The sequence below is a fragment of the Ictidomys tridecemlineatus genome, chromosome 12, assembly GCF_052094955.1.
Source record: "Ictidomys tridecemlineatus isolate mIctTri1 chromosome 12, mIctTri1.hap1, whole genome shotgun sequence".
Taxonomy (NCBI): domain Eukaryota; kingdom Metazoa; phylum Chordata; class Mammalia; order Rodentia; family Sciuridae; genus Ictidomys; species Ictidomys tridecemlineatus.
In genome coordinates, this window is record NC_135488.1 from 114853237 (window position 1) to 114870569 (window position 17333).

General features: G+C 53.8%; 1 protein-coding gene across 8 annotated transcripts in view; it reads right to left on the reverse strand.

Annotated features, from left to right (window-relative positions):
* Nucleotides 1-17333, reverse strand: part of Asap2 (ArfGAP with SH3 domain, ankyrin repeat and PH domain 2) — a 155478-nt gene that overhangs the window by 92821 nt on the left and 45324 nt on the right. For 6 of the 8 annotated variants that reach the window (XR_013429281.1, XR_013429280.1, XM_078029687.1 and 3 more), the window contains one exon: nt 6985-7057. The exons of 1 other annotated variant lie outside the window; for it this stretch is intronic. Coding sequence is in view for 5 of the 7 variants with exons in the window: in XM_078029686.1 (XP_077885812.1) it covers nt 6985-7057 (73 nt within the window). In the remaining 2 variants the exon portion in view is untranslated. Of the gene's footprint in view, nt 1-6678; nt 6906-6984; nt 7058-17333 lie in introns of those variants that run through there. One more of the 8 variants, XM_078029689.1, reaches the window with a different exon arrangement.

A 17333-nucleotide genomic window follows, 5' to 3' on the forward strand; every position in this document is an offset into this window, starting at 1 on the left:
ACACCTCCGCTGGGCTTCACAGATGAAGAAACAGGCCACGGCTACCTGGTTGGTGCGTGACCAGGCCAGTGTTTCCAGGAGGCAAACAACCCACCGGGTGACAGTCCCACCTGGGCAGCACGGCGGTTTGGCCCCACTGCTGGTTCTTTCCCCTCGTGGCTTTCACAGGAGGTTCTGACGGTCTCTCCAGGTAGCCCTGTGCATACCATTTCTGAAAGACATGTCCGTGTGCCCAACGTGCCATGGGAGATGCCCATGCCCAGGTGAGCCTCAGTCTCCTACCAGAGCAAGATGGCACCTCGTGTGACTCACTGGTACTCAGACTGTAAGCCACAGCCTCCAGCTTTGCCAGCCTTCCATGACCGACAGGCTGCTCACTGCTGATGGGAGTCCCCAAGTCACCCACCCAATCCTAGTCACCATTCTTCACCAGCAGAGACGGCGACATGCTCAGAGGCTCAAACTGGAGACACTACCCAGGCCACTGGGTCCACGTCTTCACCTCCTTCTCCACTGAGGGGACCTTGCAATGACCAGCTTGCCTCTGAGGCTGCTCACCCAGTTCCCTTCTCCCTCATAAATGGGCTCTCTACAGAGGGACAAGTAACGCGTCTGCCTTCTCCACCCCAGAGAAAGGCCTTCAAACACACCCTTCAAAAACCCCAATCCCACGCCCTTCAGACATCCCTTCTAGGACGGGGCTCTTTGGATCTTCCTAAAATGCTGCTGTTACAACTCAGTGGGGACATCGTCTTCCAGGTGCTGCTGAGGCCATCTGTGACTTGCCTTCAGCACGTGTCCTGAACCAGCTCACACTGATCAGTCAGAACCACTGGGCATTGTTCCAGAAGATGACATCCAGGATGCTCCCGCACCCCCTGCTCGGCTTCTCTCAGTGTGCAGCCTCTTCCCCTGCGGCCGTGTGCCAGGCTGAGCATGCAAAGCTCACAAGGTAAGCCTGGGACACTCACCCGGGTCAGAACCCCAGCTGCTGCCTGCTAGCGTGTGCCCTGGGCCGGTGGGTCCGCTGCCCCACTTACCTCGCCTGAACCTAACACACTGCACGGGGTCAAATCCGTGTATTCGTTGAGCACGAGTACTCCTCATTACCATCATCATTATTATTCTACCATCAAGCTCATGAATGTCAATATGGATACACTTTCTTCATTGTCGTAATCTCCTACTTCTTTTTATCACAGAAACATGTACATAAATTTTATCTTCTGAATTTTATTGCCTGGAGATTTCTCATAAGCATTTTTCCTCACGTTGCTTCATGACCCTAATCCCTAAGGGCTAGACCCTAGCTGAGTCAGCTTCTCACTGCCATCAGCGAGGCAACGTGGACATCTCTGTGCGGACAGCCTTCCATATGGAGATGTTTGCTGTTCTTGATGTACACTACCAACTGCTTTCCAAAAATCTCTGAGCCACAGCAAAGTAACAGAATACCCATGTCACCAACTCCTTGCCAAGTGCTAAAGATTACTACGATTCAGTTAGTTTCTCATGCAACAGGTAGAAAATCATGCCAGATAAGGCACCTTCTTAATGTACAATAAAACTTTTTCCTACATTTCTTTTGAGCTAGCCTCCTCTCGTCATAGGATACATGTAACAGAAACAGTTCTCTGGGTTAATTCTAGGCTGACTTTATTACTGTGTTCTAATTAGCATTGCAAATAAAAGAAACACCAAGTTGTGAACTCTGATTTTCTTCTCTGGTGAAGACGGCAAGAGCTTGAGGAAAATTAACATTTCCTTCTTTGTACTTTTCATTTCAAGATATGATGATTTCTCCAAGACATTCCGACTAAGTGAAGAGAGGACTTCCCGGGCTGGGGATGTGGCTCAAGTGGTAGCGCGCTCGCCTGGCATGCGTGCGGCCCGGGTTCGATCCTCAGCACCACATACCAACAAGGATGTTGTGTCTGCCGAGAACTAAAAAATAAATATTAAAAATTCTCTCTCTCCTCTCTCTCTCTCTCTTCTCTCACTCTCTCTAAAAAAAAAAAAAATTCTCTCACTCTCTCTCTCACTCTCTCTTTAAAAAAAAAAAAAAAAAAAAAAGAGAGGACTTCCCTCTCCACAGGAGCACAGCACCAAGGTGTCAAGAGAGTCATTCCGGAGAAGTGAAAATGAAAATCTTTCACTGCTTCCTCCCTGACAAAGATGAATTTTTTACCCACTGATGTGTCAAACACAAATGAAAAATGTTACCTTCAACTTCCCAGCAGGGAAAAAACACTGTGGGCTGAAACAGAGCTTGGAAAATATAGACTAATAAGAGTTTTTAAATAAACATGTACTGGATTTGTTTAAGAGGTCAGACAGAAGTCCACTGAGCAAGGAAAACTATCATCGTAGAAACCTTTCTCAACAAATTATAAATCTGCTTTTACAAACCTGTCCCTAAGATGTTCCAGAAAACACACCTGACAAGTTGTCATCTCTGTAACTGGGAGCAAATCTAGTGACCTGCTATTGCATAAGAAAACTGCTGCTGAGTACGTACATGTGACACCCTGATACTCTTTGACCCAGCGCAAGGTGTAAGGCGTGAGGGGGGCTTCCCAGGGCAGCATTCTCCAAGACCAGCTCCGTCCCTGCCACTGTTCCATTAGCAAATACTCAGACTCCATCCCCAACAGGCTGAACCAGAAACTCTGCGAGTGGGGTCCAGCCATGGTGTTTTAACTAGACCCCCAGGGGATTCTACTCCAGAGTTCTAGAAACTTCTTTAAGGCAGAGATTGGCATACTTTTTCCTAAAAAGCCAGAAAGTAAATATCCAAGGCTTTACAGGCTGAGGCCATGCTGAGGCTACTGTTTAAGTACTTGGTAAGATGGTAAACACACTCTGAGCTCATAGGTCATGAGCACACAGGTGGCTGGTCAGTGTGCCAACCCCAGGTCCAAGGCATCTCAAAACTCCCTTCTACACAAATGTACAGAAATCCTCGCCTAGCAGAGGGTCCGCTCCAACACACTCCGCCCACATCTAAAATCACCAGATTACCTCTCCTACTCCACAAACCCCGTCTAAGAACCTTCAGCACAGGCAGGAAACGTGAGACTGAGAGTTCAACGGGCAGCCACCATGCATTGGCCTGCCCCTGTGCCAGCCACTGGGGGACACGGGGAGTCTACGTGCAGCTTCCACCCCCACCATGTGTCCAGGTAGGGACCTCTGCTTTTCCACGTTCTCTCAGGTAGACCTATCAGTTCTAGCGACCAGTATTAACAATCCCTCTTTACGTACGAGGAAACTGAGGCTCAGAAAGTTGAAACCATTTTCCCAGTGCTGCAGACCTTGTGAGAGGCACTGCTAACTTTTAATCCAGGCTTCTGGGATCCTAATACTTACGAGCCCCTCATCACAAACCACACTGCCTCCTGGAAGTGGTCCTTGACCTCAAGGCCCTGCAGTTACTCAAGGAACGAAGATCAACCGGGACACAAAACTACTAGAGAACAGCAAAAAGCAGTATTTAGTGTAACTCTACCTGCATATTAGGAACCCTTTATTTGGGGGTCAAATAGAAGAGTCAAAAGTGATGCGACCTCAGAGTAATGTCCCATCCCCCACAAGGGTGTCCCCATTGTGGTCAATGGGAACTGAATATGCTGACTAGCCACCAAAGGGGAACTGAGACTGCACATGGAATTAAAGCTGCCAATCAAGTGGATTTAATGGTGAGATTATCCTGATTATCTGCGGGAGGCCCCATGTGTTCGGTACTTAAATGTCAAAGGAGGAGACAGGAAGAGTCAGTGATCACCGTGGGACTGAACTGTGCCTCCCCAAATTCACATACTGAAGCTCAGACCCGTACTGTGGTGCTCTCTGGAGACGGGGCCGCTGGAAGTCATCCGGAAGTCATCAGGGGGCCTCACACGGGGTTTGTGCCCTTCTGAGAACAATGACAGGGAGCTTGCTTCCTCTCTCTCTGCCCTGAAGGACACAGCATGCAGGCAGCTGTCTGCAGCCAGGAGAACCCCCCCAGAACACGAACACAGGGACACTGGGACCAGGGACTTCCAGCCTCCAGAACTGTGAGAAAGGAACAGCGCAAGCCACAGGCCACAGTGTTTGCTATGGACACCCGAGCAGACTGTGAAGTGTGGGGAAGACTCCATCTGCTGGCTTTGTGGATGGAAGGAGGCCAAGAGCCGAGGACTGCAGGTGGACTCTAGAAGCTGGGCAAGTCAAAGAAACAGACTCTCCCCGAGAGAGGCCAGGGAGGAACTCTGACGATGGCTTGATGTGGTCCAGAGAGAGCCATGTCACAGTCCTCACCTGCAGATCTGAAAGATAAATTTGTGCCACTTTGAGCCACTAAAGAGAGTCCAAGAAGGCTAGCTCTTTATCGAGTCTTAGCTAGCCGGGTGTGGAGGGACTGGCAGGTCCCACCCAGGTGACTGGGGCAGGGAAGAGCCCAGGGTGTGGCTGTGCAGAAGCGCCAGGCGTAAGTCACCACAGGCTCCCCCAGGCTGGAGAGCAGACACCTCGGGTGGAGTGAGAGGTCAGATGGGGCCGTCTCAGGACAAATCAGGACACCCCAATCTCACAGAAATGAAGCAACAGGAGACTGGAAAGGGTGAAGGGCAGTATCACATTTTCACGGTCTCTCGCACAGAGCAAGTGTTCTTCTTAGACAGTCGCCCTGGGAGGCTGAGCACCAACGCTCTGAGCACCACAGGGAGCTCCTGGGGAGCCACTGGCCTCGAGCAGAGCCGGTCCAGCTGAAGGGCACCCCCAGCCAGGGCAGTCGGCGGCTTAATCCCTCGCTGAATGTGTCTGACTGACTTCTGATGTCTAGTTCTAAAACAATTTAATCTACCCTTAGATTCCTCTGCTAAATATATTCAAAAGAATGTGCTACAAAAAGCAGTTTCAGAGAAAGCTTCCAAAAGTGCCGTGAATGATGTCAGCCACATCATAGGCAAAGGATAGAGTTTCCTCAGGTGACTTTCTGAAGTAGACAACAGTGTTCTGAAATAAAGGTTTCAGGACCAGCACTTTAAAAAAATCCAGACTCGTGACCTTATAATAACTTAAAGTTGGCATGATGCAATAAATGAGTGCGAGATGACAAAAATAGAAGACCCCCCCCCACCAAGGTCAGGTGGACAGCCAGCCTGCCGGATGCGAGACCTTGGGAAGGACAGAGGCTGGGTGTTCCAAGAGCTGTGTCAACATCCCGACCCTGTCATTTACCAGCTCTGTGACTCTGAATGAGCTTCCCCAGTGGCAAAACGCCATTTCAAGCAGAGGAACGTGGGCACAGGGAAGAAGGCATGGTGTGGCATGCTGGGGACACCCAGGCCTGGGGAGGGGCCTCTGCACAGGTGGCCTGGCCCAGGCGGTGCTCAACAACCTGAGGCCTCTGGGAGGGTGATGGGAAGAGGCAGGGACAGCTTCAGGGGCACATGAGTCGGGAAAATATCAAGACCCCATCCTCTCACAATCCACAAATGCATATTAAGCCCTGTGGACGGTTCTGGAAGGCGAGAAACCCGTTGACTTGTGCTCTGTCTCCACGTTCTGGGAGCTCTAAAGCCCCCGAAGGCCTTCCTGATCTCTCCTGTGTCCTGGAAGAAACTCACTTCTATGTGGACAAGAAAACACTGCTGAGTTTTAAGCAGATTTTAAACATCACTGGGTTGCATTGCAGGAACGGCTCTGGGGACAGGTAAAAGAACAGAGTTTGTTTGTGGCACGCGCTCAGAACACAGGTCAGAAAGGCAAATCAGTCAGCGGTGCTGACTCTAACGGCCATCTCCTGACATTTCTGCCCTTTACGTGCCTGTCCACATGCTGCACCGCCAGGCGCCGGGCCAGACCTGGGCGTTGCACGAGTCCCTCCTACAGATGGGCAGTGGCCACCCGGCCAGCCTCTGCACAAGCAGCAGAGTATTCCGTTTTTATTCCCCGTCACCTCACCCAGGAAGAAGTCAGAGGCAGAGCCCTACCGTCCACAGCCCCCTCGGAATCAGCATGTCCATCTCCCCTGCCTGAATTCTCACTGGCCCAGGAGCAGCTGAGACCATGTGGGGAGAACGGACCCTTGACCACCTTCAACCCACGCACCACACATTCCTCCCCTAGGCCTTCTGGGATTTTGGTGGGCAGCGATTCGCAGCTCTCAGCGTAGGGCCCTTGTACAACTCCCGTTAATCTGATCTTTTCACCTGGCAGTGCTCCACGCAGCAGCACCTCTGGGGCGAGAGGGAGAGCATCGTAGACCGAGCGAGTCGAGAGCAGCCTCTGGAGCTTGCGCTCATGCTATGCTGAGGGGGGGGTGGGATCCACACTCCGAGTACATCACCTGCACTGCTCCACTCACCACTCTGGTCAAGACACCACCAGGGTGGAGGAGACATGGTGTAGACAAGGAAGCCCCTGAGTGCTCCCACCCCAGGCCCCCAACTGCTGCACCTTGGCAGGGGCGCACACCCTCACACAGGCAAGCCTTCTATCCAGAATCCATCAGCCCTCTCTCTGGGGCTCCTCACTGTCTCCAGTCTCCCAAGGCTGCCACCTTCTTTCCATCACTCACAGGATTTGTGTAGAGTAGACCCACCGTGTACACACAGCCTGCTATCTTTAGGCCCAAGCTGCAGAGGGTTCTTTAAAAAATACGTTTATAAGTCTAGATCAAATACTACTCTGACTAATTAATTATGTATTTATTGATTTTATTTCCAAATAGGACAGGCAAGAACTGGGGAAGAGAGAAATGGATGGGGACCTCTGGTGTGATGCACTGCACCAACCAAACAGCAGAGGTAAGAAAGTACATCCGCTCATTAGCTGGCTGGCAGTGACGGGTGCTCTGGAGGGGACGTCCCAGCTCGCCTCTGGTCTCCAGCCCAGCTGGGAGGGGGTCCACTTGTTGGCTGGTTAGGGTGGGGTTATGATGTTGGGATGACAGAGGCGATGTCTTCACACAGAAAACCGGGAAGAGTGGGTACTCACCCAACCCAGAGATGTTGATGGCTTTCACGGATTTCTTCATTTTGTAAAGAACCATCCGGTCCACGTCCAAAGCCTAAAATACAGAGAATATGTGAATGAAAATGTGTCTGTGCTTAGACCAGGGCGCAGCCCTACGAGATGCCTTCTGGAGGCCCCTGCTGGGCCACCAGGCCCCTGGGGCTGTTTCTGAAGGACAAACCTTCAGCATGATGCAGAAGCCTGGCCTTTAAATGGCGCTGAGCAGCCGTCTGGTTGGCGATAACTGAGAACCAACCCCTCCTCATGCGCCTCATCCACCTGCAGCGGGTGAGCAGCCCTGCCTGACACCCCTTCTGCATAAAGTGAGTGGCTCTGGTCAGACTACTCCTACCTGGCTGTGCTCTCCGCATACCGGCCAGTCTCAGCATGTGCCTGTCCCTACATTCACAACCCATCCCCCAATGGAGCACTCCGACCAGCAGGCCCCAAGGATAGCCATGCTGCAGGACCAGACCTGCCCGACAGACGCGGTGGAGCAAGGGAGGCAAACCGCTCTGGGACTGGAAAGACCCAAACAAGAACGTGTTCGCTGTGAGGAGGCACCTCCCCAGTCCTCCCCACACCTCAACGCCCTTCCAGAAGCCGGCAATAGCAATACCCGCTTTACAAGGTTGAATGGTTAAACAGACACACTATATATTTAATGTTTGCCAAATTTTACAGACCAACTATCCCAAACTAGCAGCATATGGCTCATATAAAGCCTACGCGTAGTAGGTGCTCAAACAGTACCTGCAGTGACTTATCGAAGCTGGCAACTAGAAAACTAGAGGTAACGTTTCCTTGTTGCCCAATTAAACAACAGAAGAACCAAGAGTGTCGACCCTTAGGTGTGATGGGAGGGAGAGGGCGTCTGTGCGACAGGACAGTGACACCTGTCACAGGGTTGCCGGATGACTGACTGGAGAACTGTGGGGAGCGCCCAGCCCAGCGTGGTGAACACAAACCCCACAACAGTGGTGACGATCACCCACTGTGGGTCTGGCCATAAAACACGGCACGGCCCATCTCCCAATACAGCGCAACCCCTCAGAGCACGGAGCCTCCCGGATCCCCCTCAAACCAGTGTCAACCTCAGCACCCTAAGTCCTGGTTCTAATGCAACAATGGCAGCGACTTTACTGGATGCTAAAAGCAGATGCTAATGATCAGTGTGACAATTTTAGATGGGAAAGAGATCACAAGGCCCCAGACATTTGACAGAGGGTTACAACACAGAGCAGCTCTAATTGTGACACTGTACGTCTGACCAAACACAGGACATACTCCGCCAGGAGCGAAGCCGACCGTGGACTCTGGGTGGCAACCACACGTGTCCCACGGAGTCTGCGGGACGCTGTGCGTGTGCAGGGGCAGAGCTATGTGGGAACTCTACTGGTTGATTTTGCTAGGATCCTAAACCTAAAAATGTCCATTGAGAAACAAAGCATTAGCCTGGCGCAGTGACACACACCTCTGTCTCCCGGCCCCGGCTGTCGACAGCACTGCTGCAGGCAGGTGTGCGCGGGCTATATGCAGTGCCCAAGTCAAAACCCCCCGCAACCTGGTGGGCTCTCTACAAGCACCACTTGGCCACGTTCCTGAACAACATTCTACAAGCTGGGAAGGCAGGAAGGGAGAGAACCCCACAGGCTTAGAAGCACATCACTAAGGTTGGCCACTGGAAAGACTTCCTGAGAACCTCAGAACAGGGTCCCAACTTATTAGCAAGCTTTAAAACCTGCTCTGCTGCCCACTGCCTCTGCCGGCTTTGGCTAGACACCCAGCGTCCATCATCAAGCATGGCCTGCAGCCCTCGACCTGCTGTCCTCTCTCTTGCTTCTCACACTGGACACTACTCTCTCCTCACACCCTGCTCCTGCTTCCTCTTGAGCCCTGACTTCTGCTCCAGCCTGGCAAGCTGGTTCAGAGGCGTCCTTCCTCCAGAGCCACCTGATGTCCCCCTCCAGGGTGAGCCAGGCACTCACCGTACATTTCCCCTAGTCCTGTGCTTACTCCACGTTTCAGCTGAGAAAATTCACTGAGTATCCAGTAAGTGCTGAGCGCTAAGCCAGGTGGCCTTCACTGTCCAGCCAGGACAAGACCCTCCACAAACATCACGCTGGCGAGAGCCAGGGGCGCAGGGCTCTGCCTGCACACAGACCTGCTTCCCCCAGTGGTTGAGCTCTGCCCCAGGCCCGCCCTGCCCACTGAGCAGCCACTCCTGAGCAAGTACATGCGACCGACAGCAATCATACCCCTGGCACATTAAGTTACACAGATGCTAACAGAACTGCCCCTGCTCACCTCCCAGGGCCTGCCACACACCTGGCCCAGAACGGGACTCCTTGTCGGCAGGCCCCCATGTTTCCTGAGACGGAGGGGACGTGGAGCACCATACCTGGAAGCTGCCAGGTCAGGCAGGAAGGGGATTCAGGGAAAGGCTACCCAAAGACCAGAGGACTGGCTGGAACCGCAGCTCAGAAGCTAGTAGGTGCTGAGTGCTGGTGCTGGGCAGCAGACTCCGGGAGAACCAACCAGAGACGGGCAGCTGCCTCTCAAGCCAAGGCCATGTCTCCAGACTCTGGTACCCCAGAGGCACATGAGCAGGAGGTGGTGGTCCCTGCAACAAGGGAAGTGGGACTGCAGCAACTCCCTGGGGGGGGGGGCACAGCCCTCCCCACCCACGGCTGCACACGGTTCTGGGACCTAGCTGAAGGGAAGGGGCGTTTCCCGCCCAGGAGTGAGTGGACAAGCGCTCATGCCGCTCTTGCTCAGTCTGTGCAGCAGGGAGTGGAGGTGAAGGTGAGCGGGCGGCAGAAGTAATTTAACTGAAACCGCAAGAGAGAAAGGCAATTCCCTCCCTGCTCGAGAACACACCCTTCATTACAGAGCATGCTTACAGATAATTAAGGTTAAGCCTGGCCAGGGAAAGCGGGAATCATTAACGACTTGGTGGTAGAAAAGGCCTGTGTCCGTCATTTACAAAAACCAGCACTGGAATTTTAAAGAGATAATAACAAAATTTTCTCCATGAACTAAAGGTGTTTGCCAACTTGGCTGCGATCCTAATTCCACTGGCACACACCTACCACCCCCAGATCCACTCACACTTGGAAAAAGGAAAAATGCTGAAACTCGCACCAGATTTTTTGTGTAAAAGCTGTAAGCAAGTAACAGTGAGGACAGACAGGGCAGGCGGAAGGAGGCCGGCCAAACCCTGTAATTCAGGGCCAGATCCGAGCTGACCTTCGGTTTGTAAAACAAGTTTTATAGGGTAAATTTATTGCATAAACAAGACTGTGGGGATGTGTCTGAATATCTCCAAGAAAATAAATAACTGCTGGGGTGGGCATGGTGATGAGTGGGGATGGTGAGTGGGGACAGGGAGCAGAGACTGTAGACGGGTGGGAAATGAGCCCACGGCCAGGACCACCCCAGCACTGCCCACGCCCCCTCTTCACAGTGCTCCCACAGCCACAGAGGAGGCTCCGTAAAAATGAAGATGAGAAACATTAACGACCAGCCAGCCCCTCGGGCCTTGCTACCCCCTGAAGAAATCCTGCCACGCAGGACATCCCAATGCTTCCAGAACCTGGAGGGCCTCCTTCCTCTGTCCCTGCAGGTCCCTCTGGTGCACCTGAAGGCCGCCCCTCAGCCGGGAAATCACCCAGGTGGCCCACTCGCTTTCTTCCATGGGCTCAGAATCAACACCACCCTACGACATAGGAGGGTCCGTCTCCTCCCCTTGGGCCCCCAGAACCCTACAATGCCTCCCTCCTGGCAAGGAGGTACCCACCTCATGATGACAGGCTGCACCGTGGGGCAGCCTTCAGGCCTGGCTCAGGGGTGGGAAACCCACAGGCCACAGGCCAAATCCAGTCCACATGGCCATGACCTGAGGGATTTTATAGGCAGACACATTTCCTGCTGGATGTGATGATGGGGTGGTGGGGGGACTCACTCTGAACCCCAACGAAGAGAAATGTCCCTCTCGAGAAGACCCACTCTTCTCTTCAGTAAGCCCACAGTGCCAAAACCATGGTCCATGATCACTGCTATGTTTTGAATTTCATTAAGAAAATTTGTGAAAAATCATTCTCTAATAACTCAGTACTCAGAAAATAGCCTCAGTTTTGCCTCTAGACCCACCCATAAAGCCTAAAATATTAAAGTTGCCGACCCTGGCCCAGAAGCTCCATGCAAAACGTTTCTCCAAGAGCATCAGCCCACCCTATTCCTTCTGGCCATGAGCCAGCAGCACAAGGTGGCTGTGCCAACCCGGGGAGTTGGTCCCAGCACGCTGGAGTCCCAGTTTGAGCCGGCACTGGTGGGACAGGGCGGACTCCCTACACACCCCAGCCTGGCCATGCAAGTAGGCCCCCTCCGTGGTCACCTGCCTGTCCCCTCACTCCATCCAAGAAAGGCCAATGTAAGCGGAAAACACAGTTCTGAAGACAGTGGACGAAAGACACAAAGCACGACCAGATCTGAGCTCCGGGGCCAATGTGCCAAGACAGAGTCAGGGCACATCAGAGAGCAGCTCAGTCTCCTCACACATCTGGCCCTACAGAGAGCATGGAGCATTCGTGACAGTGTCCAACGAGTCGCTCTGCAGCCTGTGGGCTCATTGTACAGCCAGAGCCATGACGGACACGCCTCCTTGTGGGAATAAAGCGAAGCCTGAGAATAGCAGGTGTCATTCAGAATCAAGATCCAAGCCAATCACCATGTGCTGCATACATGTGCCTAAGAGGAACCCAAAGGGCAGAGTTTACAGTGCCTGATACAATGGAAGAACAAGGACATGCAGAATGCTCTCCACAACAGCCAAACTCACCCAAATGCCCATCACTGGTAGAATAGGAAACCCATCGTGTACCATGCAAGAGAGGGACACAGCGATGGAAAGGAGCAACCTGCAAGGAGCATGAATGAACTTAACAGAATGTTAAAAGCAGAAGATCACACGTGATATCCTACTATAAATCTTCAAAAGCATAGGCAAAACTAGGTTGTGCTATTTATGTTTGGGGAGATAGATTTCCTCGCCCCCCGGCTAAATTACAAATTTGAAAGCAAGGAACTGGTGCTTGCCCTGGCCAGACGTGGTGACTAGGGCTTGTGTTAGCATGCATGAGGTATGAGCCACAGAACCAAAATAAAGAAATACGAAGTTTTACGGGTACATATACATAATGTGGTAGAGAGCTTGCCTTTCGTGCACAAGGCCCTGGGTTCAATGTCCAGCACCACAAAGGGGGAAAAATTCAACTCAAAGCCTTTCTTTGTAGAAAAAAATATTAAAATCCACTAGAGTTTGGAGGAAGAGCCAGGATGTGCTGCCAAGATGGGAGTGAACTCTGGGATCAACCATTGCCCAGCACATTGGTCATGCACAAGTCCACGGCACCTAGGAATCCTGCTGTCCCATTCCTAAACCATGAGAGAGAACGTAGGGAACGGCAGAACCAAAGCGCTGGTTGCCCACCATCTTCTGGGCTCTGTCCAGGCACTGGCTGCTCAAGCTGCGAGGGAGCTTCAGGCAGCTGTTCTGAAGGACTTCATCCACCTTACAGTAGGCGACCCCCGAGGGCAGGAAAAGAGGAAAGAAATACTTCTCTCCTTTTTCTCCCCCTTTCGTTTTTCATCTCTTGGATGCTGCTCCCATCTGGGCCAGACCGAGGGTAGGAACCAGGGCATCCCTCAGAGCAGGCCACAGGGTTGGCATGAGCGCCCTGGCCCTGTGCATGCAGCCGGCCATCGCCTTTATAACCTGCCACCGAGGCCAAAAAGCAGCCACTGCAGCTCTGCCAAAGGCGAAGCTGCAAACTTTTTTTGTAATTCTGTCTTCATCTCCCACAGGCTCCGGGAGTGTGGCTTGTCAACACCTCAGTGTCAGACTCTTAGCCTCTGGGACCATCAGAGAGTTAATTTTTGCTGTTTTTTAGTAAAACAAAAACAGCTGTCCTAAGATGTAGGGAAACAAGCTTCATCACAGTGCACACACACAACGCGAAAGCAAGAAAAAACAAGTGCTGCCGAGAGCGCGGGTGAGAGAGCTGACGTGCAGGCGGACACAGGCGCAGGAGAAGGCTGCCTCTGTCCCGGGCGCCGGGTGCTGCTGCTGCTGCTGATGATGATGATTCTCTACTTTCCAATGGCTGCTAACATGAGCACGCTATTCTTGAACTGTTTTAAAACTAGGGTGAAGGAAAGGTACATGGGTGTCCTATACATTTCCCTTTCTCCTCTCCTCCCCATCAAGCCGGGAGCCGGGGATCTGTTTACCTTCAGGCTCCAACACGTGTTCCCGGAACAGATTAAACAATAAGGGACGACAAAATGCTCAACGCTGCACGTTCCCATGTATAAAAACCACCCAGAAAATCCTCTGGAAGGCAGCACAAGAAGGGTTGGTGGCTCCTAAGGAGAGGCAAGAGGACAGTGACGGGAGGCTCACCTGGGGGCATTGTTAGGAATATTTACATAGGAGACATTCCTGCACTCATCTGTCTAAAGACAAATAAATGAGGAAAGAGAAAACGGTTCTATGGGTTGAAAAAAAGGTGCACTACCCCAAGGCACTGGGCCGAAGCACTGGCCCCAAGAGCTCTGGACCTGGCCATGGTGGCCACCCAGGCAGCCAGGGGCCACCCTGAAAAAAGGAGCTGGAGGAAGGGGGCCAACAGCAGGGCCCTGCTACACCGGTGCAAGGGCACCTGCTCATGTTGGGGAAATGGCGGAGGAGCTCAGCTACTGAGTACACCTCCCTCCTTTCCCCCAAGTTGGTTCTGAAAAGACATTCTCAGTAATGTTCTAAAATGTTGGGGGAGACCCCAAATACCCACCCTAGGTGAATGTCATGCAAACTAGGTGCCTTCGAGCTGGGGGACAGCCGCTTACTAGGATGAAGAAGCCTGCCCCAGCGCATGAACCCACAAGTTCAAATAGACACAGGTGACTCCTTGGCCCCCCACGTGGAAAGCAGCAAGCAGCCAGCCTTACCGTAAACTCCATCCTGCAGATACAGAGAGAAGCTTCTAGGAGCTGGGAGGGAGTGGGAACGGGAAGCACACAGGGTGAGACAGCTGCCTGCCACCCAGCAGGACACAAAGGCTCCAGCTGCTCCTGGCTGGGCCTGGCTGGCGTACTCCTCCAGGGGGAGCCCAGGGGCGCGGAGGGCCCAGACGCCTCTCACACTGGCATTCCTGATCTCTGCCTCCTAAGCGCTGCCCCTCAGTTTAGCAGAAGAGCTCAGACGCAAGGCAGGAAATGGGCTGCCGGAGGAGAGGATCAGGAACAGAAGAGGGACACCACAGCAGAAGGCACCCGCGGTCCCTGCCGGGTGTGGGACACAGGCCATCAAGGCAGGCGGGTACAATGGACACCGCCCTGGGCCCCTGCTGATGATGCTGGAGGCAAAGCTCAGAGGCTGGGAAGGCGACCTTCAGCGGGGACTGAGGTCAGCCTGGTGCATCTTCCCAGTCCCAGAAGACAATGGGATCCCAGACCAGGCTGATTTCCCCAGGAAACGAGGCTCGAGGCACATGAACTTCACTTCAGCAGCATAAACAGGGGAGAGGAGACAGGAGACAGCTGAGTTTTCTTCTGAGCCCCAAATGGAGATAAAAAGAAGGAGGGAGAACTTTCCTTCCTATGGTGATGGGGGTCTGTCTGGGGACATGGTCACGTGCTGTACATCATCACACGCACTACCCCCTGTGGCCACCACTCCCCCGGGGCCATCCTCCATGGACGCCTTCCTGCTGTCCATCACTGACGTGTTTGTGTTCTATGTGTTCGTCATACTACATCTTGCAACTGTACCCAGAGGTCTCAAGCCACAGATGCATTAAAAATGGAGAAAGGCAGAGCTGGTGGCCCCGAGAGGGCTGGGTCACAAACCCCCGGTTTTAGGTTCAGCTGGACGGCCCTGCTCACTAGCTGGGCAGCCCCTGAAATAACCTCACCTCACTGACTTCAGCTGCTTCTTCTGAAAATCGGGAACAATGCCTGCTTCATGGGATAAGATCATCCACATATGTACAGGGTCCAGCATACAGTCGGCACTCACTGGCTGACAGTGCTTAGTGAGCTCTGCTCTCAGAGGGACAGGGACATGCTGTGGCCATGAAGGTTGCTGTTAGGAACACACCCTTCCCTGTACTTCCAGGCCTGGCCATGGGAGTGAATAAAGCCTGAAAGAACCCAGGGCCTCCGTGGCTCATGCCCACAAAGGTCAGAGGGCAGGTGGCAGGGCAGAGTGCTCGGGGCCAGCCGGGAGGAGGGGCGTCCCTTGTCCTTTAACATTTAGGGCTAAAGAAGCGGAGTGTGAGCCCCAGTATGAACTGCAGGGAGGAGGAGAGGCGGACCCCCAAGGCCTCCAGGTGCTCCCCGGAACAACACACCTACGGTGCCCTCGGATGTGCTGTCTCGCGCCTGAAAAGACACCTCTACGTTACAATGACAGCAGCAGGGGCAGTCAAGCCCAACGCCAAGCACCACCCAGCAACAGAGGCTCCGAGAGCAGCCAGGTCCACCAGCTCACGCACATTCCGAAGGCTGCAGAGTCACCGTCCACTTCCCCGACTCGAGGCCAAGGCATTCCAGGCCTTGCCCAAGGTCATGTGTTTGGTGTTGGACGGATCAGAGGTAGGAGAGCTCCAGCAAGTGGAAGAAGGCGGCGGGCAGCTTCCAGAATGCTCCCCACGCCCGTCTCCTAGCAGCTCTGCTTCCACTGCCAGGGAACTCAGCACCGCCCACTTGACTCTGCTGCTGCTTTCTCCAGCGTCTGGGGGCTACTCCCTCTCCAACCCCCCACCCTCCCACGCTTCCTTTAAACCCCTTCCCACTAACCCGCCCAGAACTAATGCCATACGAAGCTCCACTCCTGTGCCAAGAGTGCTGTCCGCCCCTTTCACCAGGAAAGTGCTCAGGGCATCACTCTGGCCACTGCAGTCGCCCTGGCGGGAAATGGGTTGCCTAATGGCATGTAACTGGCATCCAGCCTGCTGGCATCTGCCAATCACCAGAAGCACAGGCACACCCCAGGAGGCAGCGGAGTGGGTAAGAGGCGGGCAGGGGTCCTGATTTGCATACATCCTCAGGGTATAAGGTCTACTCCTAGGCTTTTTGGGTTGGGGGATGTCAGTTTCCACTCTCTTTGGTCGTGCCATGTCTAAGCTTTCCACCTCTGAGTTCCTATCTATCACCCAAAACACCTGCCCTCACTCCCCTGTGGTAGAGCAGAAGGCAGGGTGTGGGGAGAGCTGGAATGGGGAGGGAGGAGAGCAAGAAGGAACCCAGACTGGCCGAGGCCCCACACCAAGCCACGCCGTCTGTAGCAGTGATCATTCCTGAAGCAAGGAGGTGAGGATGCCAGTGAGACTCGGTGCCTATTAAAGCACCGGGTGGTCGTGTGCCCTCTCCTGCTCCACCACATGGAAGTCCCCAGCCGGCTCTGTCCACAGCTCTCCACCCCCAATCTCAGCTCCAAGCAGGAACCTTTCTCTCCAATTCCAATAGTGCCACGATGGACATGGGGAGATGAGTGGGGGAGGGAGGACCGCAGTGTGAGGGAGCCCCCCAGGCCCCCTCCTGCACCTCTCCTCATCTCAGACCTGCTCACTGTGGAGCCACTTGAACAAGGGACCGCAGGCCTGCAGACAGCCCCACTTCCTCTCCCACATCTCCTCACACCCATTTCTTGATCCCCTGGGCCTCAATTTCCAAATCCCTAGAAGGGGGCAATAATGAATACTGCAGATGGGACTACGGGAAGCCCTGACAGCCGCAAAGTGTCCCAGGGCAGAGCAATCAGGCTGCCTGACAGTGGCCCACTCCAGAAGGGAGGTGAGCCTGGCCCCTCCCAGGGTGCAAGGGAGCACAGAGGTGTGCGGGAAGGTAGCATCAGCCTCCAGCCTCCAGCCTCCAGCCTCCAGCCCCACACGTGCAGGCTGCTCCACCAGGGCCTCAGGAGCACTCTGCACTCCAGCTCACTAAGGGCCACACCCCCTGTCCTAGAAAGAAGGGGCCCCTGGGGCTGCACTTCTGACGGTGGCCAAGCCACAGGGTAGGGACAGAGCGAGGGACCCTCAAGAGGTGCAGAAGGCCTGCTTGTGGTTTTCCTCAAGATGTCGGGATGGAGGTCACTGTGCCCTCAGGCAGCACCTGCCAGGGACAAATCGAGGCTGACGGGAGTCCACATGGACAAGGCAAGGCTGAGGGTGCCTGGCGAGAGGTGGCTTGGCCAAGGCAGGATGAGGCTGTGGGCACAAGGCCAGCAGGAGCCAAGGTGAGGGCAGGAGGGGCACAACGGGCAGGGGCGG